This window comes from Pogoniulus pusillus, chromosome 14 (assembly GCF_015220805.1).
Source record: "Pogoniulus pusillus isolate bPogPus1 chromosome 14, bPogPus1.pri, whole genome shotgun sequence".
NCBI lineage: Eukaryota > Metazoa > Chordata > Aves > Piciformes > Lybiidae > Pogoniulus > Pogoniulus pusillus.
The window spans coordinates 15,588,873-15,608,936 of NC_087277.1; the positions used below are offsets into that span (position 1 = coordinate 15,588,873).

The 20,064-nt window shown below is 38.9% G+C and overlaps 1 protein-coding gene across 2 annotated transcripts in view; it reads right to left on the reverse strand.

Moving 5' to 3' along the window:
* FAM135B (family with sequence similarity 135 member B) overlaps positions 1 to 20,064 on the reverse strand; it is a 168,981-nt gene that overhangs the window by 91,716 nt on the left and 57,201 nt on the right. For both annotated transcript variants that reach the window (XM_064154340.1, XM_064154341.1), the window contains exon 3: positions 4,124 to 4,203. In XM_064154340.1, coding sequence (XP_064010410.1) covers positions 4,124 to 4,203 — 80 coding nt within the window. The remainder of the gene's footprint in view (positions 1 to 4,123; positions 4,204 to 20,064) is intronic.

Below are 20,064 nucleotides of genomic sequence, written 5' to 3' on the forward strand. Positions count from 1 at the left end.
TTTTTTATACTTGAAAAGCAGTAAGCCTATCTTCACCTAATGGAGGCAAAAATTACCTTTCAAAGAAACTATTGAAAATAATGGCTGCAATTTCATACTGTTCCACAAGTCGTGGTGCTGTTTCTTCTTGCTTTAATGAACATCTAACCGCAAATGCTTGCTTTGACTGCATTAAGAATCCATTTACAAGTAAAAAGGTTTTCTTTAATAATCAAAATAGAATTCCTTTACTAGGAACTCCTTTGAGATATCCAAATACTAATAAGGAGATTAGCTCACTAATTCTTTGCTTAAAAAAGGCACAAATAGTTCATTAAGGACCATGTGAAAAATATAAATTACCCTTCAAATTAGGTCTTAGGTGCAAGGTAGTCACAGATCAACATCTAACTCACAGGAAAAGGCATTCAAGTGTGGATGATCACGAACTTGTATAGCACAATGCAAACATGGGTTACAACAATGTTCTTCTTTTCCTGAATACATTCTCCTACTTTGCTTTTTGCACATTACAATTTTGGTGGTTTTTGGTGTGGGTGTGTGTGTGTGTGTTTGTTGTTTTCTTTTCTTGTCAGATCATGTCAGATATTCCATGTTATGAGAAAACTTAAAACTGTGTGTACACAAAGCTTCTCTACATCACCAGGTTAAAAAAGTTAATGTGCAACAGCAGTCACATCTACTTTTTCTTCTCTGTTTTTCACTGCTGGAAATATCACCAGCCACCTTTTTTCTTGTCTTTAACAAAACACACCTTGCTAAAAAATGTTTAGGAGTATGAATGAAATACATGCTCAGATATATACACTACATGGCATATTTATGCTCATATAGCCTGAATTGGTACAAGCTAATGTGTAGCCCTGATGACTTCGATGTCCAAACCAAGGCAACTATTGGTTTCCCACACAGCTCCCTTTTGTTTCAATTGGAGCACAGAGTCCACTCATTTTCAACAACGTTGGCAGGATGCAGCAAATGTGTGGACCACATAGTGGGTCATCAAGGTTTTCTGTATAACCTGTCAGTTCTGTGCTATGGATGAAGTTCTGTTGTTCACAGTTGGCTGGCAACTGCCAAGGAAATTCCCAACACAGGATTCATCTCCTCCTCTGCTGAATTCTTCAAAACAACTTTTTTTTTACTTTAGGCCTCTGTTACTGAAAAAATTCTAGTAGGACCCAAACATCACTAATGTTGTTGGTTCCCATGGTTTATTGAAGATGTTGGAAAACTTAATGAAAATGAAGTGCCACATGAAGTGGAAGGAAAAAAATGTATTTCTATATATTTTATTAGTACACAACTTCATAGATTATATTTTATAATTAAAATAGATTTTATAAATGTTTTCAGTATACATTCTCAGGTCTCATAGACCAAATGAATCAGATAAGGAAAAGATTAATATATTTCCTCTAAACCAAATTCATGGGTCCCACCTATTTTGTACTCACTCTTTTGGGTGATGTAGGAGTTTATTAACTTTTTATAGCATCCCTGTTTTGTTGTAATACTGCTTTAATAGGGATCTCTTGCTGAAACATGCACAGCAGTTTAATTAGTCTACCCCAGCTGTCCCACACTGAGACTGACCAGTAGCATGAGAAAGAAAAGAACATTATGGCCTGTTTGTCTTTAAGCTCAGCCTCCTTAAAAGATGCTGTCTTGCAGGCCTAAGAAATCAATTAGGGAGTACTTGTGAAGATAGCCAAGGAAAAACTGTTTAAAGCCTTAACAACTTAAATGCCTCATCTTGATGTTAGCCCTGTAAAGCTATTAGACTCCAGTCTGGATTGCATTAGCACTATGAAAGTCGGCTGCTAATCCTGTAACCACACTGCCTGCCTTGCCTGTCTCTCGCCCATGCTTTTACATAAATTGTTTCTAGTGGAGATTAAAAAAAATGATGGGACACTGAAAATCTATCTGGCAGAAGAAAATACCAATCTGAATTTGAAAAGTAAGCACAGAAAATAGCCATTACTTCCTCGAATAATGTGGTCATCCCCGTGAAATGCAGAATAGGAGTAGGTGAGGGTTCTGTTGTTTGTTCTTGATGATGTTTTGTCTCTAGAAAGTAAAATTCTAGCTAGCTTCATATTAAGTATTTCACTAGTTCAAGAACGGAAGTACTGTCATTTGAGGACCTTTCCAGAGAAGAAAGGAACTCGAGGGGATTCTGAATATGCCCAAGGTGAACTACACCTGAACTTCATGAAAAAAAAAAATGTTATTCTTTATTGGGCATTTCCCACACTATAAGGTTTTTGAAACCTATAGTACATTTACTTATGTATTTATTGATTTGTTTGTCTCTTTACCAAAGAAATGCCTTTATTCTGATTTTGAGACCAGGATTTTTTTTTCAAGTAATTTCTTCCTTTTCTTCATAACTCTTTGCATTTTACATGTAAGAGATTTGTCTAATTTTCTTTTTCTCTTAACCTATGTCAGATAATTGAAAGACTTTGAAGTTGTAAAATCTACACATACTTTTTAAAAAATGGGAGTGAGAATCTTTAACCCACAAAAGAATGTTAAATTAGAAAATTGTGAAATATAAATAGTGAAAAAAAAAAAATCAAACCCCAAAAAACCACAACCAAATATAAAAATCTGAATGCGATATCCAAGCTCAAGAATTTGTTAACTCTGCACTCACATTTCTGATTTCTCTATGCATGGTACTGATTCAATCAGACTCTGCACTGAATTGTCTACAAACTATTTTTAACACTGTATATTGGGTTTGTGTGGCAAAGTTTTGAAAGCAGGAGAGCTACAGAGGTGGATTCTGTCAGATGGTGCTAGAAGCTTTCCCCATATCTGATACAGTCAGTTTCAGATAGCTCCAAGACAAACTTGCTGCTGGCCAAGTCTGAGCCCATCAGCGACAGTGGTAGTGCCCCTATCATAATATATTTAAACAAAAGAGAAAATAAAGCTGATGCACAGCACCTGGAGAGAGGAGTTAGAAGATGACACACAAACAACTTTACAGAAGACAAAGCTGGTGAAGGAGGGAGAGGAGATGCCCCAGGTGCTGGAGCAGAGAGATTAGTCTGCAGCCCTCCACAAAGACCATGGTGAGGCAGGCTGCCGCCCCGCAGTCCATGATGGTTAACATTGGAACAGATAGCCAACAGGATCCACACCAAAGCAGGCAGATGCTCCTGAAAGACACTGTAACCATGTGGAGAGCCACAACAGAGAATGCTCTTGACAAGACTTGTCACTCCACGGAGGACCCATACTAGAGCAGTTTGTTCCTGAAGGACTTTATGCCATCATAAAGACCCATGCTTTAACAGTTCCCGGAGAACTGCAGCCTGTGGGAGGGACAGACATTGGAGAAGTTCACAGAGGTCTGTGTTTAATGGAAGGTTCCTCACTCTTGAGCAGGGAAAGAGTGTGAGGAGGAAGGAGCAGCAGAGAAAAGGTGTGATGAACTGCCTTCAATCCCACCTATTCCCCATTCCCACACACTCCTCATCGCCCTGCGCCACTCAAGGGAGTGGAGGTAAAGAAACTGAGACTAAAACAGGCTGAGTGAAGAAAGCAGGGGGGAGAGGGAGATGTTTCAAGATTTAGGTTTATTTTTTACTATCCTAATTCTTATTTGATTGGTAATAAATGAAATTAATTTTCCCAAGTCAAGTATGGTTTGGCTGACTATAATTGCTGAATGATCTCCCTGTCCTTATCTCAACCTATGAGTATTTTGTTATATTTTCTCTTTCCTCTCCAGTGGAGAAGTAGAGTTATAAAGCAGCTTGGTAGGTACCTGGCATCCAGACAAGGTCAATCCATTGCACACTGAAAAAAACTTTCATTCAGAAATCACTTAGACTTAGTCCTTTGTCAGCAAGGACAGCCACAAGTAAGAGAGACTACTTACAGATAAGATGGTGAGAATTTCCTCTGCTTTTCTAACAGATTCAAACATCAAAACTCAAGGCCAACTACATCCAAATTCATAATAGAACAGAGAGCTGAACAACCATGACTGTTAGGGAGGTTCTAGTTTGTATCAAAATCCATGCTCACTCATTCTCCACACACACTCTTCTCCATGCTGCCCCACTTCCAGTACCAATGCATCACTCTGGGACCAGCTTACCTGTCTGTCCTGCAATTGTAGCAAACAGCCTGTGGGGAATCCTGGATGGGATCTTCAGTCCAGCTCTTATCTGGTAATACCTGGGAAGAAAGTATTAAAAGTTATATTCTGTTATATAGATGATGACATGGTTGAACCCAAAGTTCTACAAGAACAGATCCTGGGCATCTGCACTCAAACAGAATTACTCAAGAGTACAGTCATGCTCATAAATACTGCCTTATCCTCTATTTTTTAGTTTTAATTAAAGAGGGTCTATGCTGATTTTCATTAGGCCCTTCCTATTCTACAGTAGGCAGAGTGGATGCAATGGCCTTAATGTATGTCTAATGGGAAAAGATTGTGAAAAGCTCTTGGTTTCTTGTAGGGAAAAGAGACATAGAGAAATATCTATGATAGAAGACGATGAAATCAGGCAAGGACTGGCAAAAATTTAACACAAAATTTTCTGTGGGAAGACAATAAATATGTTAACCTCACACCTAGGAAAACTCATTTTATACAGAGTGACTATCATCCTCCTGTTCTAAATTGAGGCTACCATATAATGAAAATGTTAACTTTAATCATACCTAAACTAGCTGCATTCTAGTTATTTGCTAGCCCATAGGTGGTCATTATATTAGACACAGACACAAAAGAAGACATCAACAGTTTCACAAAGTTACACATGGTGAAGGTTACTTTAGAAAGTTTGCAAATGAGCTCAGTCCAGAGAAAAAAAAAAATTTCCAGTCTTTCCAAATCACCACTTTCATGACCAAGGAATAATAGGCAGAGTACAGCACCTAATTCACTACACTGTAGCTCAGGATACCTCCACCTGTTAGCAAGTCTCTCAATGACCTGCTGTAACACGACGTTGCTGTTAATTGCTCTTTGTCTGCATTTTCTCTTCTGCCCTTTATTTGGCCTATTCATTTATAAATCACTCATATCTCAAAAAAGCTTGCAGATATTCTTGCCCTTATTTGTGACTCTGCCTCTAAATACAGAAGTTCAGTTATAACTGTAAAGGTCTACCCAGTTTCTAAAGATGCTGCGATGCATACCAGAATTATCTTCTGAGAAAAGTATCACAGTATGTGAAAAGGAACAGTTAAAACACTTCGTTTTCTTTGAACTGCTCTGTAAACAACAGCTCACACACTTACCAATAAAATCTTTGCTAGAGGTGTGATAATGGATAAACCAGATCTGTCTTTGATAGGTTATAAGCTGAAGAGAGGGGTTTGGTAGGGAGAAAAAAAACATCCCATACTTCAGAGGCAATTATGTCATAGTCCTTCATAGCTGAAAGTTAGCATTATCCTACCTACTCCAACTGTCAGACCCTTTCCAACATGGATGTAATTCTAGCACAACCTTTTGACATTTTTATGTGTCTGTTTTAGGCAAGAACTTGGGCAGGAAAACTCTCCATTTACACTTCATTTACAGAAAGTGAAAAGAACCTCCTATTTCAAAACCACACAATACTTAACTAAAAATGAGAGCATCCAAAACTAATCTTCCAAATCTCTCACTCCCATATGTTGTCCTTGCACCAGAGGATGCTATGGTTCCTGTTTTATTCCAGAGCAAGTGCAAGAAATAGGCTCATATACTGGCCATCCTCACCAGACTATTCCAACCCACCCATGCAAAAGAGTGATCAGTTTAGTGGCCTGAGCTCTCCTAGAGTCTGCATGACATATTCTCACCAGAGTGGAATATTTGCTGCATGGCCATTGTGGCAGCACAGCCTTGAGTGTAGTTTGCTATCTGGTTGGAGCCAGCAGCAACCTCTGTTTAAGTATAGAGGAGTAACAGTGCCTCTTCCACATTAGCTGGTGATTTTGTCTCCCTACTTTACTGAAGTCTAAGCAAGCTTTTCCACACCTATCTTGTCTTAAAAACAAAACAAAACAAACCAACCAAACAAACAAAAAACCAACAAACCTAACTCTTTACTCAGAAAGAAGTACTGCCCAGACTAACTCTAAGGAGCCAGACTTACCATAGTCATCTTCACTGTGCACACTGACCTATTTGATCCTGGCATATTGTCTGTAGTTTTGGTTTTTTTTCAGAGCCTTGCTATTTGTGCTCTTCATAAATTAAAAAAAAAAAAAGACACTTTAAATATAATATATTTTTTTAAGTTATTCCATTCCATTCTTTAGTGATTAAAAAATAGTAAATCAAGGGCAAACTTTGTAACTTAACATATTTCAAAACAGGTCATTTGTGTGACATTTCCTGAGAACCTACACACATCTACAAAAACATATTCAGCTGTTTTTGTAATTAAATTCTATTTCAATAGGCTTTTCTGGCTTCTTGGTAGGGCTCCTGGTAGGGTATAGAAGAGCTCCAGAAAAATAAAATCAGTGAGAACGTGTGGCACCGGAGCTACCAGCAGGCAGCAGGCTGTTTTTCACAGCAGCCATCACCATTCCCACCACCAGCACTCCTTTTCACCTTTTTGGCAGTAGGAGGAACACCTCCACCCACAGAAAGTTCCCCTCACTTTGGAAGCCATTGGAGGTAGCAAAAGGAAACATTCCTCAGCCCTCAAGGCTCAGTCTTACACAAACACTGAAACAGGTGACAAGTCTGTCTGCAGCTTCCTCCACAATGCCCACAGCTGCTGTGCCAGAAAACAAGAACAGAAGATTCAAACACCACTGCAGTACTCCGGACTCCACAGCCATTTATTACTTCAAGTTTCTACAATTCTTGCCCTAGTTTTATTCTCAAGCTCTTTAACTTTTGATGAAGGTACGTCTAAAATTATAGTGTAAGAGGAAGGCAATCCATACACTCTTTGCAGTGCAGTACAGTAAGTAATGCAGTCTTTGTCTCCAGCCAGAAGTCACAGTGGGTCTACTGAAGGCAAACGTCTCCCTGCAAGGAGGTTGCAGCATGCAGACACAAGGAATCCTGAGAAAGGAGTTGTGCATTCATTTTTTTATTATTATTATTCATTCCGACAGAAAATTCTATTTTAACAAATGTTGTGTGCTCTGCAGATCTGAGAGGTATTTGGTGTAATTTGCTCTCACCCAGGCAAAATATGTTCACGTGTTCCCAGCATCTTCTGAAGGTGCTCAACATGTCTCAGAATCAGACACATATGTATTAAGATATGGATTTAGAGCTGGAAGCTCTCAAGAGCTGAGTGCTCTGGGTGCAATGTGAGAAAGATACTTTTGGCAAATGATCACTAGTGTTAGCAGGAGAGCTCTCATTTCACTGTGTTACTAAATCAGAACTCACACTTGGCATTTAATGCTTTTTATGCACAGCTTTCATTTGGATGCAGGTAAGACACAACTTTTATCATTTTTATGCTTCTAGCTTCTTGCAGATTTCATCAGAACATCTCTTCTCTGCAGAAACTCGCAACCCTACCGGTGACAAAAGCCCCAGCCCTTGCATCCTGCAGCTCTCTGACAATTACACCAACCAGCACTCTTCACATCTCCTTTTATGCTCACCTCAGGGGCTCTTGCCCTTTTATGCTTGTCAAGGTAGCAATGCTGCCTTTTATTTGCTCCCGTATCTATACTCTTAAAGCAATTTGCCCTTTACTTCCCTTTAAGACAGCACAATAAAGGTAGAGGTGAAGAGGAATGGGCAGTAAAATGCTGAACAGCAAAGTAAAATGAAAGAAACCTGCTTTACTGTTGGGAAACAGAGACAGGGAAAGGAAAGGGCAGAAAGATTAGGACCCCTAGTAAGGATATGAGTGCTTATATCCTTGTCTCAAAGGCAATAAGAAATCTTGAAAACACATCTTAATTTAGTTTCACAGTCAAGTAGTAACCTTCTTCAACCTGCTGTTACATCATAGGAACACTTAGAGATGAAGAGGTTTTCTGCTTAACTGAAGCACCTGGGAAACCTTACACTGATAATCTCATAGGGGTAAGTAACCCTTAACTATTCTGGATGAAAACAAGAGGCACTCTGTAGCAACCATGTGATAGATATAAAATGAGATAAATGTTCCTGATGATTGTTCTTAGTTTTCTTCTTAATTTGAACTTCTGTATTATATTTTTTGTACCAGAAGAAGGCAGATATCATATCTCTTGAGAGTTCTAATGTACTTCTGTAATGCCTGTGGACTGAATTGGATAAATAGATCTGGAAATGTGGTTACTTACACTGAGTCTCATAGAGAAGTTTGGAAAGGATCTTAAAGCATGTCAACTTCCAACCTCACTACCATGAGCAGAGAGATCTTCCCCTTGTGTCCCGGGTTAGGGTGGATCCCTCCCCCTGGTAAACTCACTACAACACTTTCTTGGAAAGTGACTTTCTGGAAAGTCAGGAAAAATGAAATTGTATTTCATATAGTTTAAATGTAACAGTATATGGAGAATAAACTACTACAGAAATGCAATAACCTTAAGGAAGATGGGGAAGGAGTCATGCAATGGCAAAGCAGCAGAAGCAGCAAGGGGGAGGTATAAGCTGTGCTTCCAGACATAAAGCTCTTGATGTGCCAATGAAATTATATTAACTTATCCACTGTTGCCATTATATGGCCTATGCCTACAATGTTCACCTCTCCACTCAGAGCTTCCATTTCTAAGTTTCTCTGTTCCAAATTTGTTTAATGTCTGAGCTAGAAATCTAGCTCAAATGGCCACACCTTGACTGGGTTGCTCAAAGTCCCATCCAATCTGGCCTTGAATACTTCCAGAAATGAGGCATCCCCAACCTTTCTGAGCATTTCAGTCCCTCACCATCCTGCAAGTGTCCCATTACTATGCCTGCATGTCTCTCAATTTCATGGTCTCCAGTCCCATGATTCCAGACAATCATTGCTCTGGTACTGATCTGCTATCACTGCGCTTGGTTTCAGTCACTGCTGACTGGCTAGTAGAACAAGGAAAAGAGAGGAGCCACATTACCATACTGTAATTGAGAAGTGCCTCTTGCCAAGGCCTGACATCTACAGGACCTCAAAAGGAATTCACATTCACTGCTGCCTCTCTCTCCTGCATAGAAATTTGGTATTGCAGTGCCTGACCCAACACATCAGCTCTCCATCCTGCTGAGGTGCAACAGCAGGTGCAAGGTTGAAGCATGTAGCAATAGCACACAGGGTACTTCCCAAGGGCAACACCGAACTGAATGAAACTGAGCGCAGTGATCTCAAATCAGCACCAGAGCAAAGAGAATTTTGAAGTAGCCACCCATTATAAAAATCTGAGAATTTAGCATTTCTATCTGGATCCAACCAAATTCTTAAGGTACCAGTCAGAAAACAGAAATTTATCTGAGAAGTATAAATCACAGGATGATAGAATCCATAAGGATGATTGAGTCAAACTCCTCATTTCTCACAGTGCTACCTTAAATAAAATTATATGACTAAGAGCATCACCCAGGTGCTCTTTGATCTCTGACAGCCATTTCCTAAGATGTCACAGGTGAGTTTCCTGGAACTTATTAAGGCTTGAGTTTCTCTTAAAGAAAATAGAGTTGCAATGGCTCAGCTCTTCTCAAAATGAAGTTCTTAATTCTACAAGACAGCCTTATTTAGGAGGGTAATTCCTATGAGCTGTAAACACAGATTAAGACATGACAGTGCCATACATGTAGCAAATAAAGAAATAATAACAGTAATTAAGGAAAAGGCCAAAGATCTCAGTAGAGAAAAAAAAAAAAAAAACCAGAAACAAAACAAAACAACCAACCAACCAAAAAAAACCCACAACCCAACACTCAAATGATAGCTAGGAAGTGTGGACACTTTTCAGTGTTTCATAAGTAGGACATGAAGCAAAAAACATACATTTTGTAAAAAACAGATAATTGTTTTCTTGATGTTGCACCTATCTTGTACAATTCTGTAAGAAAGCAAAACAAAAGTGATATGCTACAAAGCTGTAAGAGAAATAATGAAACTCGTTGGCTCCTGCTATAAATACTTTCTAGGACTTTATCAAGCGAAAAATTAAAGCTTCAATGTCAGGCAGAAAAGAAGCTTGCCCTAACATATAGAACATAAAGAACTACACAGTATTCAAGACTCGCCTAAGTAATTATTAGAGCCTGTTTGTCTAAAGAAGCAAGTTCCAGTCCTTGAAAAACAGCTTGAAAACCAGTGGCAATTGATAGATATGTAAGCTATAGAAAGAAAATATAATGGAATGCAAGAAATTAAGGAACTGGAAGAACATTTATAACTTATAGTCACATCAAAGACTTCTGGAAAACTTAGATAACATGAAGCATAAATTTTTCAGGCAGGAAGAAGTAAAAGATAGATGATTACAGTAAGTTTTTATTAGAAAAGAAGCAAAACTTTCACGAATTTAGAGTTTGTGACAAAGAAATACAGAAGCTGGTAGCACAGATACAAGAACTGCAGAGCAGAGGCACTGAAATCTCAAAGACTATAAGCTAGTCAGAACAATAACTACAACAATTCAGAAAATGGAATAAAAATTAAAACAAAGTGAAGAACTATCACAACAGCAACAGCACAATAACCTGATTCAGATGTCTGCTTTACAGTTCAAATTGGATAACACAAGGCATAGTGTACCTTCAGAAGGCATCTCTGATCAAGTGCTAAAGAAACAGCTAGAGACAGAACAGGAAGCACTTGTGATGAAAGAGAGAGATCAAAGACTTATTAAAACAAATAGAGCAATATAAAGATAATTTGGTCAATAAAAACTAGGATATATCACAGCTAAACTTTACAGTCATAGATGCAAGCAAAACACAGGACTTTCAGCACTCAGCTTCAGCCAGTGAATGTGCACCAGAAGGTGGACCTGGGTGCTGTGTGTTGACCTATACCAGCTGCCAAATCCCACTCCGCCTTTCTCACTACCCTGCCTCAGCAGTACAAGGGAAGAAGTTAAGATATAAAAGCTCTTGAGTCAAGATAAAGACAGATAAATTACTTACCAGCTGCCATCACAGGCAAAATAGATGATGTGGAGAATATGAATTTTCTGATAGTTAAAAATAGAGTTAGGACATGAAGAAACAAAACTAACGGTTTCCCTCTCCAACTACTTTTTCTGAGGCCCAGCCAGACACACATTTTTATGGCTGATGCTTCTCCCCATCTTTTTCCAATCTCATTCCCAGCTCCTCTATCTCCTTTCCCCTTTCAAGTGGCACAGAGGTGCTGATGGAAATTTTGCTAAGCCCACCACAGCCCTTTTGGCAGCTCCTCTCTCCTCACACCATTCCCTGCTTCAGTGCTGGCCCTTCCCTGAATCTCTTGCCTCTTCCTTGGGCTCCTCCTGAGGACTAATTTCCCACTTCTTGCGTCCATCATGCATAGTTTTGTATACTTTGTATTGGTATTAGTGTGGCTGGTTCATCGAACTAATTTTCATTTCAACCAAGTCTTCTCTTCTTTTCCTAACCTCCTTTTTTGTTGGGGAAGAGCCACTGGGTGATAGAACAACTACAATAGTTGAATTCAGATGAGGACTAAATGTGGATGAAACATGAAACAAGGATGAAACATGTGGTGTAAACTGTATTCCTTGCCCTTTGTCTTCTTCATGAGGCTTACATGAAGAGACAGCCTCTGTTCTCTTTGTAGCTGCCCTATAAGTACTGGAATACTGTGATGTGGTCCCCTCTGAATCTGTTCTCCAGGGTGAAAAGGCCTAACTGCTTCAGCCATCCCTTATAGGTCAGGATTTCCAGCCTTGCTTTGATCACCTTCATGGCCCTCTTTTGTACTTTCTTTGGCCTGTCTACGTCCTTCTGGAATAGTGGAAATCAGAACTGGGCACAGTCTCTAAATGTGATCTGATAAATGCTGAATGGGATGATGACACCTCTGTCTCACCTAGCAATACCCCTGTGGATGCAGCACAAGATCCCTTTAGTCTTTGTTGTTGCAGTGGTGCACTGCTGACTCACATTTAGCTGGCTGTCCATCAGGATCCTATGTACCCTTTCAGCAAGCCTGCTCTGTAGCCACACAGATTCTGGCCTGTAAAGGGATTTTTGCTTAGGTCATGCCAGGTGCTGAGCCTTGCAGTTGCATTTGCTAAAATCCATACAATAGCTGCTCACCTGCTGCTCCAGCCTGTCCATGTGAATTTTTCTTTCTGACATCTCTGTCTCACCACTCAGCTTTGTGTCACTAGCAAACTTGGTGAAGATGACATCAATTCAATCATCCAGGTAATTTATGGAAATATTGAACAATGTGGGGTCCACTACCAATATCTGGCAGACCTCATATTGATCACCACATTCTGAGTTCAGTCTGTCATCCGATTCCCTACTCATCTCACAGGCCACCCACCCAGTCTATATCTTGCCAGTTTGCCTGGGTGTAGGCTGTGGGAAGCAGCATTGAACACTTTGCTGAAGTTCAGTTATTGCATCTGCACAGTCAAAGTCTGTACAAACTCCTTTCAAATGAGACTGATGCTACTCCTTTCTGCACTTTTTCTGTAACCTGTCAAACCACAGCTAGGTCCATGTCCCTCCCATGTCTGAGATTATCTTTTCTGTTTTCTGTGCTTACCCATATGGTATTGTTTGCATTCCTGCTGAGGCTGTTCCTGTTTCCATCAAATAGATGTATCAGTTGGATCTCAAATCGGCATTGTAAATTAGGCATTAGCAGAAGCAAGATTAAAAACTGAGGACTCCATTGACCTAAGTGAATTCATTGTGATGGAACTCCACATTGCTCTTTCCTGTTTCTGAATCCAGTAACTTGACTAACTTGATCTGCTCATTCACTTTGTATTAGATAAATAGGGCTTGGTAATTTCAATCCAAAGCAAAGCAACTAACGATTTGGTCTGAAAAGCGCCAAACCATTTTGCATCAAACTGAAGCCTCTTTCTGGATCTTGGTTTTCATGCCAGCAGTTAAAATATTAATGACAGGTATGTGAATTCTTTTATGAAACATCCTCCAAAGGGAGCCAATACTTACAGACAACAAACCTTGCATAAGAAAACTCTATTCATACTGAAATACACTATTTTCTTCTGAAATACAGCCAACAGAAAGAGATGGCCTAAAGGCATGAATACTAGATTGTTAGAGAGACTCAACAAACAGACTGATATGGTTTACATAGGTCCCAGTTTCATCAGTAAATTGGTCACTGTCCCAGTGGGTACTCACAGACACTGATTATCATAGAGCACAGTGGAGGTGGAAAATGCTTAGTCAGATTTTCCAGGAAAAAAAAAAAACAACAACAAAACAAGAATAGTAAAACACAACCTTAAGATGAGAATTCAGGTGTTCCTAGAACTAAAAGAGGCTTCATAAGTACAGATGATCTTATTGACTATAGAATTGGTGAAAAGTCATGGAAGTTAAAAGTTGAGAGACAGCACTAACTACAGGAACTCAATCAAACCTTGGAGCAAGTATTTCCAGACACTTCCATCATCTGCATGTTATTCGAAATGGCTTGCAATGTATTTTGCATCACAGAAAGTAGTCTTAATTGTTCTCTGTCTTAGTGGGAAGCCACATCATCACAGACAGAGAAAGCAAATGAAGACAGCACTAATAATCAGCTTTTCTCACAAGCTTTCTTCTACTAGAAAAAACTCCAAAAACATTCTTAAATGAAATATTGGATCCAAAGTGCTACTACATCAATGAAAGACAAAGTTTTCAGAAGTATGTTTCATTGTGTTACCAGAATGCAGAATACCACTGGAGAGATCTTCTAGATCACACATACCCATGCTTTTTCACAAACAGCAAGTCACAAACTAAAGAGAAAGCTGCTTGCCTATTGTGACTCATAATGTAATTTTAATTCAATTTGGAGCTGCAGCATGTACCAGAGATAAAGGATTTTCTAAGAATCCTTGACTAGAAATGGGTGTATCAGCTTTAATGGGACAGAAATTGTCAGAAGCTCAGGTTAGACAAAGCTGTTTTAGTTTTCAGTGCTTAAAGACCCTGTATCCACTTCATCCTCTCTCTGAAATATTCCCTACTGTTTTATTCTCTACAAACTGCCAATGCATTTAGTCTTTCCTAAGGCAAGGGAGTAGAGATGTGTTTTCTTTATCTGAACATAGTGAGGGCAAGCTTTAAATAGATTTATTCATCTCAAATTGGTAATTTGACTGCTATCTTAAATGAAATTATCTACCTACTAAAATCTGACTGTTAAATATTGTGTCCATAGCCAAATATAAGAGAGTCTAATAAGGGATTTATCCTTCATTCTTTACCCAGGGGATAAACAAGCAGTGCTACTCTTATCTGAGAATCTTCACATCAAGTCACTTCCCTTAAGCTGCAGTAAGTCTATTACAGAAATTTATTTCCCTTCACTCCTTCACAAAGTTTCTCATCAGAGGAGAATGTGTGAGTCTTAGCAATATCTAAATAACTAAAGAGAATATGTTAAACTGATCAGAAAAAAAAATCAATCACAAAATAAATTACAAATCCACAGCCTCCTCCATCTTTTGGAGTTAGTTGGTTGCAGACATCACTACAAACAGTTACATTATAAACTGAATTCTGATTTGTGCAGGACATCTTTATAAAGATTTATCAGGCATAGCCAAAGTGAAAAAAGAGATTACTAAATAAGTTAATTTTTCATCTGCATTTTATTTATAATACCTTTTCTTGGCAAATGTTATCCCCACAAATGAATGAATGTTCTAAGGGAACAAAATGGACATGTATTGATAGGAGAAATTGATCTACATTTGCTAATGTACTTTTGCTGCAGCAAGCACATTAAGTAATTAAAGTGCTAAAAAAGATCTTCCCATCCAGACACAAAATATACTGAGCTCCATTAATGCAAGGACAAAGGCCAACTGCTCTGTACAATGCATCTCAAGTACACCTTGTCCACAGTATGCACACCATAGAGTTTGATTACATCCATAGAATTAAACTGTCCAGTTACACAAACAGTTATTATTTCAAAGTAAATCTAGAAGATGAAATGTCAAACAAGAGCAATGATTTTGGCTTCCTAATATAAGCCATTTTAAAGGGATCTGACCTGGAGATGGTATGCATTCTGAAAATTAGACCTTGGAATGTTTCAAGTTGAATATAAAAAATCTGGAAAATAAAAGTCAAAGACACTCTGGAACAAACTTCTGCTACAGAACTGGTATCAGACATGGTTTTCCATTTGGGATGCCCAGGGAGTCATCATCCCTGGAGGTGTTCAGGAAAAGACTGGATAAGGCACTTTGTGCCATGGTCTGGTTGACTGGATAGGGCTGGGTGATAGGTTGGACTGGATGATCTTGGAGGTCTCTCCCAACCTATTGATTCTATGATTCTATGATTCGTGCACAATGATGTTTTCCTCTGCCACAACATCTGAATATTTCTGATTGTACAATTTTATCAGATATTCTTAAAAAAAAACCCAGATATTGTTGCTACTCCCATATTTGTAGATAACAGCTGACAAGCTAAAAGGCTGTTTGAGCCCACCTCAAGAAATATCCCAAACTCATTGCTTACTCCAACAAATGAAAACAGTCATAGATAATTTGGTTTTGCAACTGTTATATTGAAATTAATCTTTTGAAAAAAATATGCTGAGGTGTGTGGGCAGCATTGGCAAGAGACAGGACTTCTGCAATTATAGAGCAGGACAACAGAGCTGAACTTGATCTCCCAGCCAATAGGCAGTACTTCCTCTCTGATGGAAATGGGGCACTAAGGAACAAAACGGTGAGAGCAGTGTGATTTTTTCCTTCAACCTCAGTTTGCATGGCAATGTGACATTTTTCATGCAGAGTTCCCAGCAGTCATAATACAGAGTAGAAACCAGTCACATCAATATCAGAAGGAAAATTCTGGATGACATGCTTATTTGAAACAAATACATGTGGAGAGCTCAGAATGCTACATTTGAGACCTTATGAGAACTTCAAATGTCATCTTACTGCTTGTCAACCCATATGGACCAGATTCATCACTTGTTCTGCTCCCATTTGGTGCCTATGCAACACAAGAACTGTCTGTGTCATTTCAATAAACTGTGTACTCACTTCAGTCACCTTTCACACATGGGACGGCAGCTGAATTTTTCTTGGTCATGAACACTGAAATGATAACTAACCATTAAAACAACTTAAAAGCATACACAACAGTCACTCCTGCCTTTCCTTCTGATCCTAATCTTGCTAGAGCTATCTCACTTTTTTTCTTATCTGTAGATTATAAACAATTAGGAATGAAGGAGCCAATCCAGACATAAAAGATGGTGACACTTATTCAGAGCAGAGTTTGGTATAGACACTTTTTTTACCCAAGTGGAAAGCTTCGTATATACCTGGAAAATTCAGACAAGAGGAGAGAGTACAGAGGAGGCATTCTACTTTCTCCTGGAAGACAAACATTAAAATATATCATGCAGACAGTGCTAGACAGGAAGAATCAAAGAGTCACTAAGGTTGGAAAATACCTTTAAGATCAGGTTCAACTGTTACCTGATGGTCATAACCACTAAACTATATCCTGAAGTGCCATCTACATGCTTCCTGAACACCTCCACAGACAGCAATTCCACTTCCTCCCCGAGCAGCTTGTTCTAACACCACACCATTCTTTCAGTAGAGATTTTTTTTCCTAATGGCCAGTCTAATGTTCCTGTTGCCAGTTACTTAGGAGAAGAGATCAAACCCAGCCTAGCTACAACCTCCTTTCATGTAGCTGTAGAGATCAATATAATCTCCCCTGAGCCTTCTCCAGACTAAACAACCCCAGCTCCTTCAGCCACTCCTTCTATAACATGTCCTCCAAACCCCTCACCAGCCCCTTGCTCTTCTATGGACACTCTTCGGGACCTCAGTGTCCTTCTTATACTGTGGCACCCAGAACTGAACAGAGTACTCAAGTAGCCTCACCAGAGCTGACTACAGGGACACAATCACTTCCCTACTCCTGCTGTACACAATGTTCTTGATACAAGCCAGGATGCCATTTGCCGTCTTGGCCAGCTGGTCACAGTCAGCTCATGTCCACCAGTACTTCCAGATCCTTTTCCACCAGGCTGTTTTCCAGCCACTTTTCTCCAGGCCTGTAGCATTGCATGGAGTTGTCGTGACCCAAGTGTAAAGAAAACAGATGGGATCCACTCTCTTAGGAAATAAGACTCAAGGTGTGTTATTGAATTAAAATCTTGGGTAAAAATCTAGTTAAAAAGAGAAGAGGAAACTAAAATGAGACTTTTGGGATTTAGCCAGCTTTTAGTGCTCATCAGTCATTAACTTGGAAGACAGCTCATTCTATCGTCTATAGCATTAAAAATTGACCGTCATAAGGTTTTCTTCAAAGCTCTTAGTGTGTGATTGAGCTGTGCTTTGCCCATTTTTATGAATCTAATTCATAAAAGAAAAATATTTCTATAAGTAGAGATCTTAAATCTAAAGTATTATCCTCTGGAGTATCACAGTGTGGCTTTGATCACACTTAAGAAAGTTAATTATGGTTTCGGTTCAGCAAAGCAAAGGTTTTCATTTAATGGGCTACACCCACATCTTTGAGACGAATTTCTGCTTGAACCAATAGACTTTATACAAAAAGTGGTTGCTTTTTATTCCTGGGTCTTCTAGAGACAGATGTGATATTCATTGATGCACTCAAGCCTGTTTTACCCTCCAGGTGTTTGTGCTTAATGATATCATGGAGAGCTGATGACATAAACACCATACATTCTTAGGACCAGGTGGCATTCAGTGCAAACTGATAATTGGGCTCCTTTATGATGTGGTGCACTTGATGAGCAGATAACATCAAGACTTGAAGTGTAGAATATTGAATACAGGTGAAACTTAATTTTATTTGTAAATTACACTTCACAACAAAAATAACTTATTAATGCTGATCAAATGAACCTATTTTGTGCTGCAACCCAAACAGCTTCATTAATCACTAGACACCACAGCACTGGTGGTAAATTGTTAAATCATAATGTTGTCTACTGCATAAGCTGAAACTGAGTGATGTGGAAAGAAAGCTTGTTTCAATGCTGAGAAAGGCTGTGGTCAGTCATCCTAGAGTCAGGGAACTATTCTGTCTGGAAGACAACTTAGGTGGTCTCCAGCCAAAAGACTGCTCAAAGCAAGACCCATGATTGAATTTGGACCAAAATACATGACCATATCCAGTCAGGTCTTGAAAACTTCTGAGGATGGAGATTCTCCAGTCTCCCCAGACAGCAAACTTCAGAGTTTAACTGTCCTCATAGGATTTTTGTCTTCCCCTGCAACCAGGATCTGCAGAAAGGGGCCAGATCAAGCTGTTCTCTCAACAATTTGTCCAATTTTTAAAGAAAAGATTTGCTGTTGGTGATGATGCCATGCCTCCACTAAGGATATGAGCAGTGTGTAACAATGTGATAATACATTATGAACTTCATCTACCTTGCTAGTTCCTTTTGCAAAGTGCTTTAGAGGTTAAAAGTGCAAGAAGAGCTGCAGAGCACAATCACTCTTTCATTACGTTTTTGTTTGCACACAGAAACAATTTTTTTAAAGCATCTCATAGTTACTTTATAATCAGAGCTGCTCATTGAATAATTGCTGGCACCTTCTCTTGTTTAGAATAATTGTATTGACACACTCTATGCTAGTGTCATGTTTGTTGCTTGTTCTACTGGAGTGCAGTGCTTCAAAAAGATGTCACTTGACTTGTTCTTGAGTAATAAAACACTGCAGCACATACACTTACATCCTTTCACAAGCCCGAGGGCTTAGATTCCCCTCTCCTACGCACGCATACACAGAGCTGACTCATTCCTAGCAGTAGACATGAGTCCACCTGAAACTCTATGAATTAGGAACAGCAGTCAACACCTGAAGTGTAGCTCTGTATAAACATAAAGAGTGTTAGGTGAAATTGAAGCTACTTTCTGACATAATTCATTCAGGAAGCCATCAGAGTAGCAATGTAAATGTCACTCGAACTGGGTGACATTTGCTTTTCTTAGAGGAGATTGTGTCCCAGCTGTGAGGGACAAAGGGGGGTTTTTTGGACAGCAAAATTTACACCAAGTTTGGAATTTTCAACTTTTCATCTTTTTTTTAATTTCATCTTTTTAAAATGTATTTTGTTTTAATAAAAAAGAAAGAAGGCTTGCAAGGAACACACTTCCATTCCACTCTTACAGCTCTGATTACCAAGAAGACATGTCTAACAAATAAATGGCACTTAGACTTAATATTTTGTAGATATTTTTGAAACATATTTCAAAATACTTTTGTTGAGTTGGGCTGGTTGGTCTTTTTTGGGGGGAACAGCTGTGTTTCTTGTCATCCTCTAAATTACCTGACACAATCCAACAAGCCAGTAGAGAGACTCCCATTAATATCAGTAGTTTTGAAGAATGCTATAGAAAATCTGATTATCATAAAGCACCACATTATTTTAATGGATTTCCTGAGTGCTTGCCTGTCTTGAAAACTAAGGGTGGAAGAACAGTGAAAGCCTTTTACTTTCTGAGGCCTAGATATTTGTATTATTTTATTTGTCTATCACACCCCTTTGCTGACAAGATCACCACAAGATGTACATTTTGCTGATTTTGTCTAAATTTCCAAAGACTTATAGCTCAACTTCATTTGTCCATTTTTAATTACACACGTAATCCACCACCATAAGTCTTAGACACTTTCAAATTGCAGCCTGGAATCCAAGGAGTGAAAAGACTGATAAGCAGTTGATTTAGTCCTGTGATTAGTAACTAATGACTTCACTTGATCCTAGCTTTATAATACACCATTGCCAGAATCCTAGCATTGTTAAGTAATTATTTCACCTTCTGCATGCCCTCTATTCTCTCACAGACTCCAGAAGTTATTTACCTTGTGAACACAGCAGTTGTGAGGTTGGGGGTTTTTGTGGGGTTTTTTGGTTTTTTTTTTTCTTTCCTCTCTGTCAAATAGATTTTGAAAAGCATAAATTAAGAAAAAAAAAAAAAA